The sequence below is a fragment of the Periplaneta americana genome, chromosome 9 (assembly GCF_040183065.1).
Source record: "Periplaneta americana isolate PAMFEO1 chromosome 9, P.americana_PAMFEO1_priV1, whole genome shotgun sequence".
Classification (NCBI taxonomy): Eukaryota; Metazoa; Arthropoda; class Insecta; order Blattodea; family Blattidae; genus Periplaneta; species Periplaneta americana.
Genome location: NC_091125.1, coordinates 48,765,500 through 48,783,318, shown reverse-complemented (window position 1 = coordinate 48,783,318; position 17,819 = coordinate 48,765,500). Strand labels below are relative to the sequence as shown.

At 35.7% G+C, this 17,819-nt stretch overlaps 1 protein-coding gene across 3 annotated transcripts in view; it reads right to left on the bottom strand.

The window, feature by feature from the left end:
• LOC138705902 (high affinity cationic amino acid transporter 1-like) overlaps positions 1 to 17,819 on the bottom strand; it is a 111,149-nt gene that overhangs the window by 55,085 nt on the left and 38,245 nt on the right. For all 3 annotated transcript variants that reach the window (XM_069834655.1, XM_069834654.1, XM_069834656.1), the window contains one exon: positions 1,161 to 1,427. In XM_069834655.1, the coding sequence (XP_069690756.1) occupies positions 1,161 to 1,404 (244 nt within the window). In that variant the 5' untranslated portion in view covers positions 1,405 to 1,427. The remainder of the gene's footprint in view (positions 1 to 1,160; positions 1,428 to 17,819) is intronic.

The window sequence follows — 17,819 nt, the reverse complement described above, 5'->3', positions numbered from 1 at the left end:
GAAATGCTATGACGAAATATATACCATATATCATATGAGGCAATCTAGGCTCTTCTGAAATAGACTGTAAGGTGAGTTCTACTTGCAATTTTTTCTCCAACTACAGTACTGGTGATAAGAAAAAATAAATTACTGTGATAATAGGAAGACTCATTCTCATTGTTATAAAACTTCCTGGTACAGATATCACAGAGTGACCCAATTTCTATGTCAAATATTTCGGAACAAAATGTAGATATTTCAATTTTGATGTTACAATTTATTCCTTAGATATTTTTCTCCTGCAAGAAACAGTTTCTCACCACCCAAACCTAAAATTACAGCAACAGCAACAAAAATGGTTAATATCACGTAATTACTTGAATTTACATGGTAGTACTCAGAACTAGTACAGTACAGGTATTGCAAGTCTTGAAGGCAACTCAATTGACAACTGATAAGTCAATTTCAATAGTCTTATTTTTCATTGCGATACTCAATTCTCTTGCTTTTGAACAGCAACAATCTTCTATCTACGGTTTTACTTTTAACAAAGGAAGCAGCATTCGAAGTGCTGATGATACTTGGACTGTGTTGTTGGAAATGCAGATGCAGACCAGCCACACGTGTTTACACAGAGAGATATTTACAGCACGTCAATTGCTCTTACAATATTTTCCAACATCTTACAAATTGTTTACGCATAATCTGTCTGGTGCAGCCGAAACACAACAAAGGTGATAGTATCAGATGACCTATGTGGGATGAGAAAGCTGCTGACGTCTTTGTTGATTAATCCTCACGTCTCCACAAGGAGGATTGCCCATGACTCAGAATTACATCGCAGTACAGGTAACAGAGGCCTGTGCTGCAGTGCATCTCAAAATCATCAGAGATTGCTATTTCAAGCTGATGAACACGAGATTAGTGGTGGACAGTGGCAGAAATGATCGTCCCTCGACATCCAGGACAGAGGAAAATGTGTTTGGTGCAGGATATGTTTACCCAAAGTCCCAAAGGCCAACACGCCTAGCCATTCGTGAACGTTGCCAATCCCGCCACACAATCCGAACAGTTGTCTATGGAGCCGCATTACTCTCAGGAACTAATGGCATAAGACTGTGACCATCGGATGAAGTATGGGGAGATCAGTATAAAATATTCAGAGGTTTTTCATTTACCTGCCAATAATGAAGCAAAGGCAGCTATCAGGAAAGACAGTATCACAGCTGGCCCTGCCACATTCTTGGAAACGTTTCCTGCAAGAACGTACACTCCAACACCAAGTGTACTGCCCACACCTAGTGCAGTGAGATCAAGAGTGTTGAGGACACGAGCCAGGTCAGATTTTCCCAGTGAGAGAGAATCCAACACTTTGCGTCGACCAAGAGCATGCCACAAGTTCCAGCCTCTGCTCAGCCTCATCACAAGGCCTCTGACACGCTTTCCTGTTTTAACACAAGAAAATTTTATAAGCAAATAAATGTATTTATAAATATTATGTTAAATTCATTTAATTACAACAAATTCGTAAACAGAATGAAACCAAGTGCATATTATTGCCTCAGTTTTCTTTAATAGAGGACACTAACAAGACAGAGAGAGACAGAAATGGAGGAAAATAGCGACAGGGAGACACCTTATCTATTGCCCAATGTTTTTACTTGGTCCTACATTAAATTAAAGTCATATGCTTGTTCAAAATGTATGTAAAATACAAGAATAGAAATGATAAATGATAAAAAGTGGACTTGCTAAGTCAGATTTCTTATTGTTAAATCAAAATATGTAAATGCTCACCACATCACCATTTCGTGGCAACACGAACACCATATTGTACTTTTGGTCAATGGAAAATACTAGTCTTTTACGAAAACACACTCTCCTGCCACATCGTAGCAACACCGTAGGATTACTGTATTTTCCCTGGACAAAAATATAAAATGGTATCGCTATGAACTGGAGATGATATACTGAACATTTGATAAAGCTATGGAGAACTTCATACTTTGCGTTATTCTTACGTAGAACGAGGTTCTTAACACTTCACATTGTACGAAATGTAAGCAATAATTTATCAAGATATTGTTATAATATATGGCTTGTTTTTCATAAGGATGGAAAGATCCCGCCAACACATTTGAAAGAGAGCCGAGTATTCTTTATTGTTGGCAGCTGTTTTCGAGATTTTGTTTTAGTCACTGAAAATGCAGTACACATTAAATCAACTGCTCTTCCTTGTGAAGCAATATTGGATTACGAATTCAATTACAGCTACCAAAGAGAATTTGGTATTCGTAATCCCCCCAAATAAATACAATACTGGGACTGGTAAACAAACTGGAAACAACTGGATTTCTAAAAGAATATGACAATAAATATACAGAATAAAGAATAAACATATGCGCATCTCGTGACAGGGAATCAAAACTCCTGCTTAATTTGCCGTTAAAAACTGGTCATTGAGTGAATTTCCAGCCGAATAAATAAATAAAGAATTTTCAGCATTTGCTGTAGAGGTTAGTAATCTCCCAAAGATACTCTACATTTGAGGTATAACAAATTGTGGCTAGCATCATTCGTTCTGAAATAAAGAAAGAAAGAAATGTTTAGTTCTATATAAATCACTCTGTATTATAAATATTACATCAGGGGCGTAGCGTCTATGTTGCCGGTGTTGCCGCCGGAAACATTAAAAAACTGAAAATAATATATTCCTTACTATATACCGGTAATTTCTTAATTTGTATTTTCTATCAACAATTTAAATCCACCAGTTTCCCGTAACACAGTATATGTCAGAAAATATATGGTTGCCATCTAGCGCCGAAGAATTGAACTGATATATGCCACATGTTGCCTGCAGCGCTTACCTTTTTCAAGTAAAAAAAAAAAAAACGCCTGGACCAAAGATGGTTTCAAGAATATGGATAGTTTCCATATGCTACGCGCGCGTCATGAAAATTATAAAAATCACGTTCTATCCGTTGTTTTTTTTAGCGCGTTTTGGCAAAACGAGAATAGACTTGACATTAAGCGAGGCATTTAAAAATAAACAGAAGAATACAATAATGTTGTGAAAAGAAACAGATATGTAATGTCTCGTTTAATAAGTGCAGCGTGTTACTTGGCCCAGCAAGAACTGCTCTTCTTCCTCTTCCTACTGTTCTTCCATCTTAGAATATAAACGTCGATTCAGTATTCACAGAAGAATTTTCGCCGAATGTGATATCAGGCTGATAGTTCTGAACTCGTTACATTTTTTGGCATTATTTTTATGCGGTACTGGAAGCAGCACTTTCTCCGTAAACATCTTCAGGCCAGTCGCCTTTCTCATATATTTCGTTGCATAATGATAGAATTTTCTTCTTTTCTTCACCCAAGCATTTCACTAATTCAATGAGGATTCCATCAATTCCTGTTGCTTTCCCATTCTTCATTTCCCTAAGAGCTAGTTTAACTTCTTTCCTTAAAATAGAAAATCCTTTTTCGTCTTCTGATAAGGCTGCTTCTTCTCCTATAGCCAAGTCACCTGGACGATTCCCCGACTCATAACTCTTCTCATATTTCGTCCATCTGTTCAGTATTCCTAGTCTGTCTGTTATATCATTTCCGATTTCGTCCTCTCTCAACCACATGGATTTTCTTTTCTTATTTGTGAAGTCCAAACATTTTACTTCGCGATACCTTAAATCATATCTTTCGTTTATTTACATTTCTCTTTCATCCAGTGTTCTTTCGCCTTATAAGTTCCTCTTTTAGTTCGTTGTTAAGTTTCCTGTACTTTCTTTTACCTTCTTGTGTGTTGATGTTTTTCCATTTTCTCCTTTCCTCCATCTTCCCCAACATTTTCCCTGTGACCCAAAGTTTCTTAATTCTCACACCTCCTGTGTATCCTATTGTTTCTTCTGCTGTTGTCTGTATACAGCTTCTTAGATGAGTCCAGTACTCATTACTATTCTCAAGTGTGGATTCTAATTTAGCGGCTTTATATATTACCGGTATATTATATTATATTATATTAGTAAAGGCATCTTCAGAACTCTGCTACATAATATGATGAGTAGTTTAATATACTACTACTTCTGTTATTATTATTATTATTATTATTATTATTATTATTATTATTATTATTATATTGATATAGGGCCTTGAATACAGGTTTGCCTAGGGCCTCGCAAATCTTAGCGCCGATAATGATGCTGGCATCTAGCGACTGCATAAGAACTCTCGTTTGAATTGCATGGAGCAACTATACTTCCATCTAGCAGTCGTTACCAATCGACAATAGCGATCCTGGTGGTTGTTCTCTTCCACATGTTACTGTTTCTAACATGGGGATGGCCAATCTGTTGTATATATTATGTGATCAGGGCTAATACATGCATTCTTTCAGACTGAATAATGATAACGTAAACAACGAAAGGCCTTACATTTTCATAAATAATGTGCTGGAGAGAACACTGAAAGCAACAAGGGGTATCCAAATCTTCACTTTATTTGTATATGAACGGAAAAAGAAGGGCAAAAAACTGAAGAGTTTAAAAAGAGAAAGCGTGAACCTATTGTTACTGCACCTAATAAATTCAATCAAGATGCATTAAGGAGGTGTGTTCTAGTTCTCAACAAAGAAGAGTTTATTCCGGCCTTGAATGATAGGCCTATAGCGCTAGCCGTGAAAGAAATGCTCAATATTAAAAATTATAGGCCTATAGCGCTAGCCGTGAAAGAAATGCTCAATATTAAAAATTATCTCGTTCTTCACTACGGTATCGGGTTTGTTTATCGTAAAAACAAGCAAGTTCTCAATGGAGCATAGTGAAACAGTAGCAAGCCGTAATAAACTTCTCAGAATAATGAAAGATATCGGTAAGGTGCTCTGCACTTATTTGTAATTAACTGATTAGGCCTATTCTATTTTACTTACCTTTGTGCATGATCATTTATAAAATTTTAGCTACTCATATTAATATACCGGTATAGCAAGCACAGTTTTGGGCATAGGCATAGGCTTAGGCTGTATAAAGTTTAATTACACATATTAACATACAGTGAACACAGTTGTTTTGGAACGTTCTATATCGCTGACTCTGCCTTAGAAATGGGAGATCTTTCGGTTTGTAAGTCGTGGAGGGATCTTTTCATCCTATGAAAAACAGACTAATCTCTCTAAGTACAGGTACCAGTACCACAATGTCAATTATTAGGCCTATTCTATGTAGAAATTAATAACTGCAGTACAATACTACATAATGCAACAAATAATTAGTGTCACGAAATTACACATATTTTATCACTCTCTCACGCGGTTTGAAACAATTAAATTATTTCATCATGATCTGAATGAGTCTCGTTTATAGTTTCCGTAATTGATCTATATATAAAAAAGACAGGCATAAATTAAATCTTTTGCTATCAACCCAAATAAAAATATATCTATACCGATTTTTTTTTCTAGATTGTATAAAAAAGGCCCCAAGAAGTAAGATGCCGGTATTTGACCGTTTTGTAAGTGTATCATTTAAGTACATACACAAAATTTCCAGCCATATTCACCTAATCAGTGTGCACCAAGATGTCTTCAGATATTCTTTATTCCAGAGCCTTATTGTGCTTATAACATCAACAGAAGACTATTATCGGATATAAAATGTGTTATAGACAACTGATTTTAATTTTGGTCTTATTGAGGGGAGCTAAATAAGCAAAACATCTTCTAAAGCTGTATCTACACGTTTCAATTTTTCATGCGCGTACGCATGCAATCTGGGAAGAATATTGAAAGAATCAAGTTTAAAACGCCCGTTCAATTAAGATGTATGAAGATTTGTGTTCTACATGGTGCGCCGTTTTGAACGTCATCTTCACTATGTAGGCTATATTGTATTAATTAATATTAATATTGCATGCATTGCTGGAATGCGGAAAGTTGAAAGAAAAGTTGAACCAATGTAGATACAGCTTTATTTTTCTTTGCAACATGCTGAAGAATATTTAAAGAATGCGCCTGAAGTTAATGTTGTAATTGGTTACTAGACAGCATAAATGAGTTCCAAGTTCATAAGAATTCCACCAGGTGCCTCTCATTTATTTCCTTTCAGCTGTTGGTTGTTGCTGTGTTAGTAGAATTTATAACAAGAAAAGGAAGTTTTAGTAAATTTTGAGACAGTTATTGTATTTAATTATTATTTCAATAACAATACCATGTTTCAATTACCCTTTTAAGTGAAAGAAAACTGAATATTGGTTTCCAAGTCAAAGGGAGAAGAGAGATATTGTCTACAAGGAAGCAGGGCAAGCTATTGGTCCTCAATGTGGAAGGAATATCCAACAAAGAAATAAAATTGCAAGGAGGCCACTCATTTATGATAAAACGGTGGGAAATATTTTAAATGAACTAGAGAATGTACACCACTCAAGGAAATGGTTGCATATTATTTTATTGCAAATTTATGAATTGTGCGATATATATCTGTGTGTGTGCGTGCGTGTGTGTGTGTGTAATCAACAATTTGTTTAAATTTTACGAAGAAATATACAATATTTTTTAACACAAAAAATTAATTTGCGTATTTCTTTATAAGTTATAGTTAAGTTTATAAGTTCGCAATAAAATAATATGCAACTATTTCTTTTCCCACTGTATGTGGTACAGCAGCAGTATGTTCACTATTCGTGACCAGACTGTACCGAGCCTTGTGAAATAAAAGAGAAGTAGTAAAATTCTTTAAAAATTGACTGCAAGTGGTGGTTATTTTAATGAACTAAAACTAAAAGAAAATGCATATTTTTAAAGATATAATATTATGTTATCAGAGCGATATGGAAGATAAATTATTTTAGTAGGTTATTTTACGACGCTGCATCAACATCTCAGGTTATTTAGCGTCTGAATGAAATGAAGGTGATAATGCCGGTGAAATGAGTCCGGGGTCCAGTACCGATAGTTACCCAGCATTTGCTCATATTGGCTTGAGGGAAAACTCCGGAAAAAATCTCAACTAGGTAATTTGCCCCGACCGGGATTCTAATCCGGGCCACCTGGTTTCGCGCCCAGACGCGCTAACCGTTACCACACAGGTGTGGACAAGGATACATTATGTGGTGCAGGGAATATCGTTGAAATTGACGAAGAAACATTTTTAGAGAAATCTTCATTGAAGCGGTAAATAATATAGTTGAACAACGATCGAGAAAGCAAGACTAACAGCGCCCGCAAAGTCGAAAACCCGCACGACAATGTTGACTACGTCACGCCGTTGACGTAAATACTGATTGTGAGTGTTTCAAGACATCGGGACTTCGGGAGTGATAAACTCTCGAACGTCAAGCAGTCTTGAATCGCCACAGTTGTTTATACCAGACTGAACTTTTATCTACTTTGGCAACTGTTATACATGCATAAACAATCAAGCAGCATATATTAAACATCATCTCTACCTATTTAATAATTAGGCCATCATTAAAAGGCTAGGAATTTTCTTTTCGTATGTTTGAGATCAAGTGTACAATCTCAAGTAAAAAAAAAAAATATATATATATATATATATATATTAACGCTTTATTTAACGTTATGTTTTATGTTTAGAAATATAAATTTATTTGAGAATTGTTTTTTTCTATTTATATAACCATAGGTAATATATAATAGAACCAGAACATTTTTATAGCTAAGATACTGTTTTGTTTTGTCTTTTTGTCTCAATGAAACATTTCTAATGTTATTTATTTCAATAATGTATGTTATTCAATGTTACGAAATCTTTCCACGCCGACCAAATGCTATTTCGAGAATGATGAGCAAGACTCGAAGCGCATGAGAGTCACGAGACGAAACTCGAAAGACAAATGCAACGAGCATAGCAAGCGAGAGCTGCAGTTAGTTTTGTTCACCTTTAGTAAATAATTATGGTAGCTTTGGTGTTGTATTTTACGAAAATACTCGCAGCAGCCATAAGCCATTCTATAAGGGCCACATATGGCCACGTATAATGTCCCGTCATGTTGGCGACATTTTGTGCTTGGTTGTCACTGTAACAGCATGTAACCAATGCTCCAGTTTAGCCAAAAGAATATGAACTGTCAAGTCTTAGGCATAGGTGTGATAATAAAAAGTTACCAGTCTACGATTATGCAGGGGAATGGAAATTAGAGTATAGGTCTATAGCTAAATAATATAGAAAAGAGATTTCCAGGCAGATTTCTGCTAGAATTGAGTATAGTCTGTTTCAAATATTTACACTAATGATAGTGCGGGTCATTTTTAATGCAACAAGTTCAATGAAAATGTAGCGATTGTAAGTAAGTTCAGTGAACAGTCAAAGACTGGTTGAAACCTCTTAAGTGACAGCAATAAGACATCACTCATGTAGCAACTGAGCCAGGAGAAAATGGGGTAGGGTGGCTAGTTTCTTTCTCTCTCCATTGCATACATCGCTGACTAACATACAGTATTTCACTAATCAGACTTACGATGTATACATTAATATAATTGTTCTTCCTCCGACATATATCGTCAAGTGAGATGCACTGCCTGATGAAATAAATGTATTAGCCAGAATCTCAGTTAAAGGATAGGTGACGATTATCATAATTAAATTAACAGGAACAATAAAATTATATTAATGGTTGACCACACAGCTAATCCTGGGATTATCGAAAGGAACTACTGCTGTAATGTAGTCGAAAAAAAATATTGTAACAGAGCTTAAAGTAGACAGTATTCTACATGAAAATTTATGTATACCTAAACGGCTATCCCGTATCACCCAGATCTCACCCCTACACAGTTTATACGGACACAAAAACTAGCAGACGAAAATATGAATAAGTACCGGCGTAATGAAGATAATGATTTCTGACGCTTTCGACGCCATTACACTAGATAGACTAGAGGAATAAAAGAATCTTGTAGAAAGGGTTAATATATTCCCGAGCAATATCGTACAAGAGACGGATTAACTAAGGAAGAAACAGAGCTTTTTTTGGCATAGATAGCATCGAAAATTCATCTGAAGTTGAAGACATCGATACAAAGACAAATTCTGGTAACGACACAGTGGAAGGAAGCGAACATGAAAGTTCAACATATAACTGCTGACGTAGTACTGCTTATGATTAGGTTTTCTCCGGAGCGGTTGTTTGCGCGCTTTCAATCGGAGACCTCCGGTTGCCTCCGATTGATGCCGCGCAGGTTGTATATGTGCTGTGGTGCAGAGATACACTTTCCGCTGAGCATTCCTTTAATCGGATCAGGTAGTGATTCGAGTCCGCTGACGTCCGCGTATCTTTTAAAATAAGTTCTAATTTGTTGTTGTTTAATCTCTCTTTTATGTTAATCTCTCTTTCTTTGGATCTTTTTTTTTTTTGTGTTGCTTAAAGTGCTACGTTAGCTGACAGATTTGTTTTCTAGTTTTGAAATTCATAGTATATGTGGAAAGCCGTATTAGTTTTATGTTATTGATCAAATTAACAACATTCAATCTAACTGCAAAACTAACGCAGAAGTAAAGCTTTTCAATAGCTAATGTAAACATTTATACTTTAATTCTCCTAGAAACTCTCGTTTAATCGCAAACAGGGTTTGTCAATTATTATTCTAATCAGTTTAGTTAACGTAAAATATATTAAGGGAGCTTCAGAATGAAACAAAAGTAACGTGGGCTATCAGTGGGATAAAGTTTACTGTCCAACATAATTTATTCAGATTCTTCACCGGACAGGATCGTGATTATTGTGTTAAAGGATGTCAGTATTTGAACTGCCTCTTCTAAAACGCGCCACTCTTGCTCTGTAATAAAAATATAAGTGGATATCAACTTAAGGATAATTGTAATTATATTATTACCAGATATTTCTTTAGTTTCATTCAGAAATATTTTAATCCAAACAGTAAAATATAACTCAAGTTGTCTAAACAGTAAAATATAACTCATGTCGTCTTGTAAATATTTCATTTATTTTTTATTGCCTCGAAAGTTACGTTTTAGAGAAATTTCAAGACTTTTCATAGACTGTGAGCCTTTGGCAACAATAGGACTAAAACAATTTAAAAAGAAATCGTATCAAATCTTTTGCGTAATTGTTTTCATCAAGTTCGCGATTGTGCGGTCGCTTCAAATGGTCTAACAAATTCGAAGTTCCACCACCCTTAGAGTAAATTCGCCCACAAAATTTACAGTGTGCGACTTTATTATTATCTTCAACTAAATTAAAGAATGTCCATACGACGGATATCTGATTTGATGCCATTTTATTCCACTCACAACTACCGTCAGTCCGTACGCGCCGGTCGTCCTTGAGCTAACTGTCGCTTCGCTCCGAACCCCCGCATCCCTCCGTATGTCCCCTGTTCCACCTACGGTAGTATCGGAGATCACCGGTGGAGAGCTTTATTCGTAATCTCCGATTCCTCCGCGGTAGTAGTCATTCCGATGAGCAGCACTGTGCTGACGAGTCTAGGAATTAATTGATGATAGGAGTTGAGCCACGTTAGAAGCAACATACAGTATGTTTCATAAGTAATTCATATATTAAGTTAAATTGAAATGTAAAAGTAATACAGTGACATCAAAAACTTTTTCCTTACCGTACATTTTTATTGTACCTTGTTTTCTGACTACACCATGCAGGCACGGGCTTATAAAGCGAGGTAACCGTCGTAACGCTCTCGCTGTGCTGTGTGCAGTATGAAGGGCCATAACATTCAGTTGCTGTGTTCTGTTGCCGACGTAACATAGTGGTATAGTGTGTTTCGAAGACATGGTTGCTTTTCTGTTCAACAAAGAGCTTTTCTTATTGAAGCAAACTTCAAGGATAGAGATGGAAACTGCTTGTTTCTCGTTTTCCTGATTATGTAATCACTGAAAACTCCGCAGAAATCTTAATAATTTGGTTAGTCAATTTAGAGAAACCGGATACACAGAACAGAAAAGGAATGTTGGAAAGGCTACAAAACTAACAGAAGATTTAGTTGCAAATGTAAAAGAAAAAATGCAGAAGAGTCCTCGTAACTTCTTAAAGAGATTGGCCGCAGAAACGGCCATTTCTTACGGAATTCTTAAATTAATTTTTAATTCTTAAATTTATAATCTCGAGAGATTCATTTTTTTGTTTATGTAGTTATGTTAAACTTTTATTTCATATCCACAAGTCGGTTTGAAGCACATACAGTAGCTTTTTCAGTTTCTCCAGACTTAAGTGTTAGTGGATTTTTTTTATTTTATCGGGTATTTTACGACGCTGTATCAAAATCTAGGTTATTTAACGTCTGAATGAAATGAAGGTGATAATGCCGGTGAAATGAGTCCGGGTCCAGCACCGAAAGTTATCCAGCATTTGCTCGTATTGGGTTGAGGGAAAACCCCGGGAAAAACCTCAACCAGGTAACTTGCCCCGACCGGGATTCGAACCCGGGCCACCTGGTTTCGCGGCCAGACGCGCTGACCGTTACTCCACAGGTGTGGACAAGTGTTAGTGGATTTTTCTAACATAAAATAAAATGTGTTTTGTTGATTTCTTACTGACTCACTGTATCTCTAATATAATTAGTATATTTGACTTCCAATCAAAAAGTTTGTATAAACAAGATAAATAATTTTATTAACAAGATATTCTATTATAATATTTTGAATGATAATAGAATGCAATTCTATAGGAGTAATTTTTTTACTAAGGCTTAAAGAAATTTAATCTTCACTGCATTTTTATTCCAATATCAGCGACATACCTTTTTCTCATCCTATATTTTCATCAGACGCACAGTCGCATGCTCTATCTGTACAGTAGCTCCCACGAATCGTGTGTAGCGCATGCAGGTGGACAGTATTCGCTAAGCGATGGAGTGACACTGCATAGGTACAATAAGGACATAGTTAAAAATGGAAGGAAAAAGTTTTTGATGTCACTGTACCTTGGTTTTTAAAGCTATGTTCAAAACAAAGTAAAGACACAAGGCTCCAGTTTATATACAGTGGATACAAAAAGTATTTACACACCCTTGTTTTTCTTAATATTTAAATAAATATCAAGGAAAATGTTATAAATACAATTGTAACAGGTAACAGTAGTAATATTAAGAGCTATGTACTTGATAAGAATTGGGTACAGCTACAAATTGAAATAAGGATCAGAAAACTTTAATTTCTTGTAGTAAAAAAGTATTTGCACATTGAAACTCTCAATGCATAAGTCCTATTTTATTGGCTAAATCACATCAAATGAAATATTTGATGTTATAGTGGGGATTAGTATGTGTATTGAACAGGGGCGTATTTTGCGGGCTACCGGCGGTAGCCCAAGGAAATTACAAAAGAAAAAGTTTATAATATAACATAATGTAATAATGTTGTATTATTAGTTTTACCATAGTAATTAAAATTAAAGTAATTGTTAGATATATTTTGTGTAATAATAGGGTCAGCGGTAGCCCAAACCCTTTAACCAATATACGCCACTGGTATTGAAGAATAGAATACCAATAAGCGACACGAGTCCGAAAGCATGAGTTACCAGAGTCCATGCGGGGTAGAACTGAAGGCCAGAATTGCCGTAAATTTGGAAAAGATCTGTCCCTGCCTTTTTCTACTGTGTTATTTGTGCAAGAAGTACGAGAAGACTGGAACAACAGTCAATAAACCGCGAACAGGAAGATAAAAAATTCTTACACTTAGGGAGAGACGTCAAATAATTCACAATGTCATCAAAGATCCATTCCGAAGCGTGTAACGTTAGCTGCTGACATTTCTACAACGTCGGTCAAACAGGTTAGTCTTCAGACTATCAGGAATGTTTTGCATAGTACTAAATTCCATGGCCGAACTCCGAGAAAAAACCTTACTTTAGTGAAACCAATAGTAAGAAACGGTTGGACTTCGATAAAGAATACAAAGATATGCCCCTGGAATTTTGAGACAAGTTTATTTTTTCCGACGAGGGCAAGTACAATCTATTTGGTTCTGATGAAAGAAAGTCAGTGTGGCGGAGACCTAATCAGGAACTGAAAAAGGAACATCTTACAGTCGCAGTGAAACACGATGACGGTCATATCTTGGTTTGGGGTTGCATGGAATCCTCTAGGGTAGGAAATTTAGCAATAATTCATGGAATAATGAATTTCAGAATGTATATCGAGCTGTTGCGCCATAATTTACTTAGCTTAGAAAAAAGAAAATTATTATTTCCAACAAGACAACGACCCCAATCACACTGCTCAAATAACAAAGATGTGGTTGTTGTATAACACACCCAGAAGGCTTGTGACCCCACCTCAATCACCTGATCTGAATCCAATAGAGAACTTGTGGCACTTATTGGGCAAAGAAATCAGAAAACACCGCATAACAAACAACACAGATCTTCATAATGCTCTTACGGAAGAATGGACTAAAATTCCTCCCGATACAATAAAAAAGTTAGTGCACTCCATGCCACGAAGACTAGAAGCCGTGGTTGAAGCCAGTGGAATGCACACAAAGTACTGGGAGAGACTTCTCTAGTTTGCTTGAGTTTATTATTTAATTTACTGGCTGTGCAAATACTTTTTTTGACATCTAAAAATGCAGTTTTCAGTTTGTAATTTTATTTTGTAACTATATGCAATTTTTATTGATTTATATAAGTTGCTCTTTCCATGCTGTTACTTACTAAACTTGTATTCAGAAAATCATCGTTATTATTTCTTTGAACATTAAAAAAACAAGGGTGTGCAAATACTTTTTGTATCCACTGTATAATGCTGAGTGTACACATTTAGAGCAGTAAACAAAGGTAAGTCAGAGTCACCAAGCAGTATGCTTCTAGTCTCGTATCCCTAGGCTAATAGCAACTTTCAATATTCAATTCTAGAACAGCAATATGTACGTGCCAGGCTTCCTTGTTAGTAGTAGGTTATTTTACGACGCTGTATCATTATCTTAGGTTATTTAGCGTCTGAATGAGATGGATTATGTCCACGTCTACAGGATTATTTCATTACAAGTTCTTTTCATTTTCCTTCATCGTACATTTGAATAAAGTAAACATTCTTAAGGATGATTAAGATAGAAGATAAGTAAAGTCGCAATTAGTCACGTCTTCGAGGGAGCAATATTGAACAACAACCAGTATCTAAGACGCAATCACACAAAGCTTTTGTATTTTTTGTATCTTTTGTAGTTATCCAAGATAAGATAAAAGTATGCCGATTGAAGTTCGTTGGTGCAAATATGTGCTCAAGATTTACGCTGTTTTATGGAAAGAAGTTAACGCAAATTACATCACAGTCTGTTCCATCGTTATCTGATAAGCAGTGGCGTAGCGTGGCTTCCGAAGCAGGAGAAGCAACCAAGATTATGGTAGTAGTCTAATAATTGTTCTTAAAATTCATTGATAAGAACATAAATTTACATCACTAATAATTAAGAATCATAGATGTTTTAATATTATAAGTAATAGGCCTACTCTCCTAACAGTTTTTAAACGTTTTGTTTAAAAGATGGATATTTCTATTTTTAATTATTATGTCATATCACTCATAAGGAACAAAGGAGGGCACGTCAGCTATTAGGCCACTACCTACCTGCAGAAAGAAAGGCTTCTTCTGAAGTTTGAACTTTTGTACAACCAATGAGTTTTAAATATCAAAGTTGCTTTGAATCTTTTACACTTCATAAATGAAAACAATAAGAACACTGTTTTTAGAAAATTGGCAAGTTTTTTTTTTTAATTCTAATAAAATGACAGCAATGACAACTGCTGAACCTGAAAAATCTTTTTGACCCTTAAAAGAATTAAATAATTTCTAAGAAATTCTATAAAAAAAATTTTAATATGGTATCCATATATGTAAACATATCATAGCGATATTAAAGTCTTTAACTCTTTCACTCACGAATTATGTTTTTGTTTCGAAAAGTCTAATTGTTTGTTCTTGGCTCCTTTTAAGTTTTTGTGAATTGCCCACAGTCTCATTTTTAAGGCAATGACGCCTGGATTTCCAGATATGAACTATCCACTTGAGAGGACTCGCTCTCAACAACTCATTGTCCATGAAGCGGCATTGAAGTTGCTGTTCTCTGTAGAGGACGCAGTGAATGAAAGGGTTAATATAGAATGATGGAAACATTCATACACTTAAAAGCAAGAGTAATGGATTTCATGTAAGAGTTTAAATGTTAGTGATTATTGCAGCTGGTGATTTGATGCACTACTTCATTCCGGTGAGCTTCAAAGGTTTTAAATTTTGAATGTTTAGATCGTTGCAAGTTTTGATCCATTATTTACCTTATACATACTGGTTCAAACCTGTCTGTTAAGTCAAAAAGATGAAAGAATTATGTAGGCCTAAATTTATTTTAATTAAGGGAAGGCATAGATGAAATTACTAAATCTTACAGTTTTCAATCTATTGAGCTGAAATTTTTATCACATGCTACTTTTATATGTCAGTTACTTTGTGCAAAATCTCTTTTATCTAGCTTTGATGGTTTTGGAGATATTGTAATTTTAATCAATTTAATTAGCCTAATTAATATATAAATGGTTCCACACGTCGAAAATTAAAGAAACTCACGTTGAAAAAAATTCCTGCCATTTATTTCATCTTAATAAGGAAACGTGTCACAATTTTATTCTGGTGTCCTTGGTCTTTGAGAAAAAAAATTAAAACTGTAAGATTTAGTAATTTCACCTATGCCTTAACAGTTGTGAGATACAGGCGCAGTCGTATAGTTTATCAAGATATTTTCTCAACGTAACGAGATTCTATAATTGATATTTAAGAATTTAAGATATTTTAGATGATGATCAGTAGTAGTAGTAGTAGTAGTAGTAGTAGTAGTAGTAGTAGTAGTAGTAGTAGTAGTAGTAGTAGTAGTGGTAGTAGTGGTTGTGGTGGTAGTAGTAGTAGTAGTAGTAGTAGTAGTAGTAGTAGTAGTAATGGCGATGATGACCAATCAGAGTTCCTCCCCCTCTCGTGATTTAATATGACGAGCCGCCACTGCTCAAGACTTCATTTCCAACTACGTACTTCAGATGATAGATGAAATAAGGGAAAGGTGGAGATTCTTGGTGGAATGATAAAAGGGAAAGGGAAGTATTCCGAAAAAAAAAACCCCCTTTGCCACGCTTGCATTTTGCACTACACACATTCCATCACGACCTGTCGAGGGATCTGACCCGGTGCGCCTGGATGGAAGACAAATGGCTGAGGCTTGGAATTTATAGTGATGATTGATACAAGGTTGAAACTCTGTGATGAGGTTACATTCACCAAGGATATACGGATATAGTGGTAAAGCAGGAATTGGGGCTTGCAAATGGAACTGAAGAATGGTCAATATCTATGTCTTCCTGGAAATATCTGAATCCGATCGATGCAGGGTGGATCCATAGTACTGGCACTCTCCTAAGGTGGCAGTGGTTCAGGAGTTTTGGCAAAGTTAGGGCGTACTTCCCTGTGGACTTTCAGACGCTCTCTTGTATTCTTGACAGTTTACTACTACATGCTTGGAATAATGTATTGTGTTATACTTGGAATAAATACTACAGATTTGTATAATTTATGGAAAGCCAATCATTGTGATTAGAGTTACCATGTCTAAATTTTCAAATGTAGGATATTCCTTCAGAAAATGCAGACCTTAAAAAAAATCAGAACAAATTATTTAGAATTTTCGAAACACTTTATGGTTGTGTGGATGATGCTGAAGTTGTGTGGGTTACAGGCATACAAGTGATACTTGTCCACAACACTCACTTTTGAGAGAAGGGATGCATTACGTTCTTGCAACAGATAGGCCTATTCGTAAAATTCTTTGCAAGTCATATCTTTAAAATCCCTTAATATCCAACTACCACAAAATAATCACATACCGGTATCTCGCACTTTGCTTCACTTTCATTACGACCAACACTAAAACACGGATACTTTTGTCTCAGTTTGTCAGAAAATTTACATTTTCTCTTTCGGTTTGGAGTTTCACTTTCACCACTTGTAGTTTAAAAAAAATGGTATTTATTATCTTACTGTGTCAACAGCTAGCAGCTCTGACACTCACTTGAATCGCATCATCGAGACCATACTAAATATAATATAGCATAGGCCTAAATCTAATTGTCCGAACAACATGTAGATCCGGATCGATTTTCAGGAAATTTAGAAATTATTTATTTAATAACTGAAAATAATTTTTCTTACTCCAAAACACTGCATGATACATTGCAGAACGTATCAGGCAATATGAAGAGTTCCTTTTATGTTTCATTGTATGTATAATACTTCAAAAGCACTTTTTTTTTCTTTCGTTGTTGGTAACTCTATAGCATCTATTAGATGTTTTATGGTTGTGCTAACAGATTGAGTTACTTGTCAACAATGTGACGCTGAAACGTGTGTTCAGGTTACTGCCCAGCGACAGTCCTGATGTATTTTATATTTTGATGATTATTAATTAACCCGGCACACTCACAATCACACTCACATTCATACAAATTTCCAGACTCTTCAAGAAAAATTCACCGAGAGCCAAGCCCGGGAATCGAACCCGGGACCTCCGGATCTGCAAGCCAGCATGCTGACCAACAGACCACAGAGGCAGTCTCAAAAGTACTTTTTGTGTTTAAATATTTGCAACTTTTGTTATTTTAATGCACACAGAACTGCACTTTCAAAATAACATGTTGCTAGAATGATTTTCACTTCTGACCCGATCATCCGGATTTCTGTAGCCTATAACTGAATTATGCTAATCCCCAATATTAGTTCGGTTAATTGAAATTCTACTGCTGCCTAATTGAAATTCTACTGCAAGAACCCAGGGTCCACACCTGTGGAGTAACGGTTAGCGCATCTGGCCGCGAAA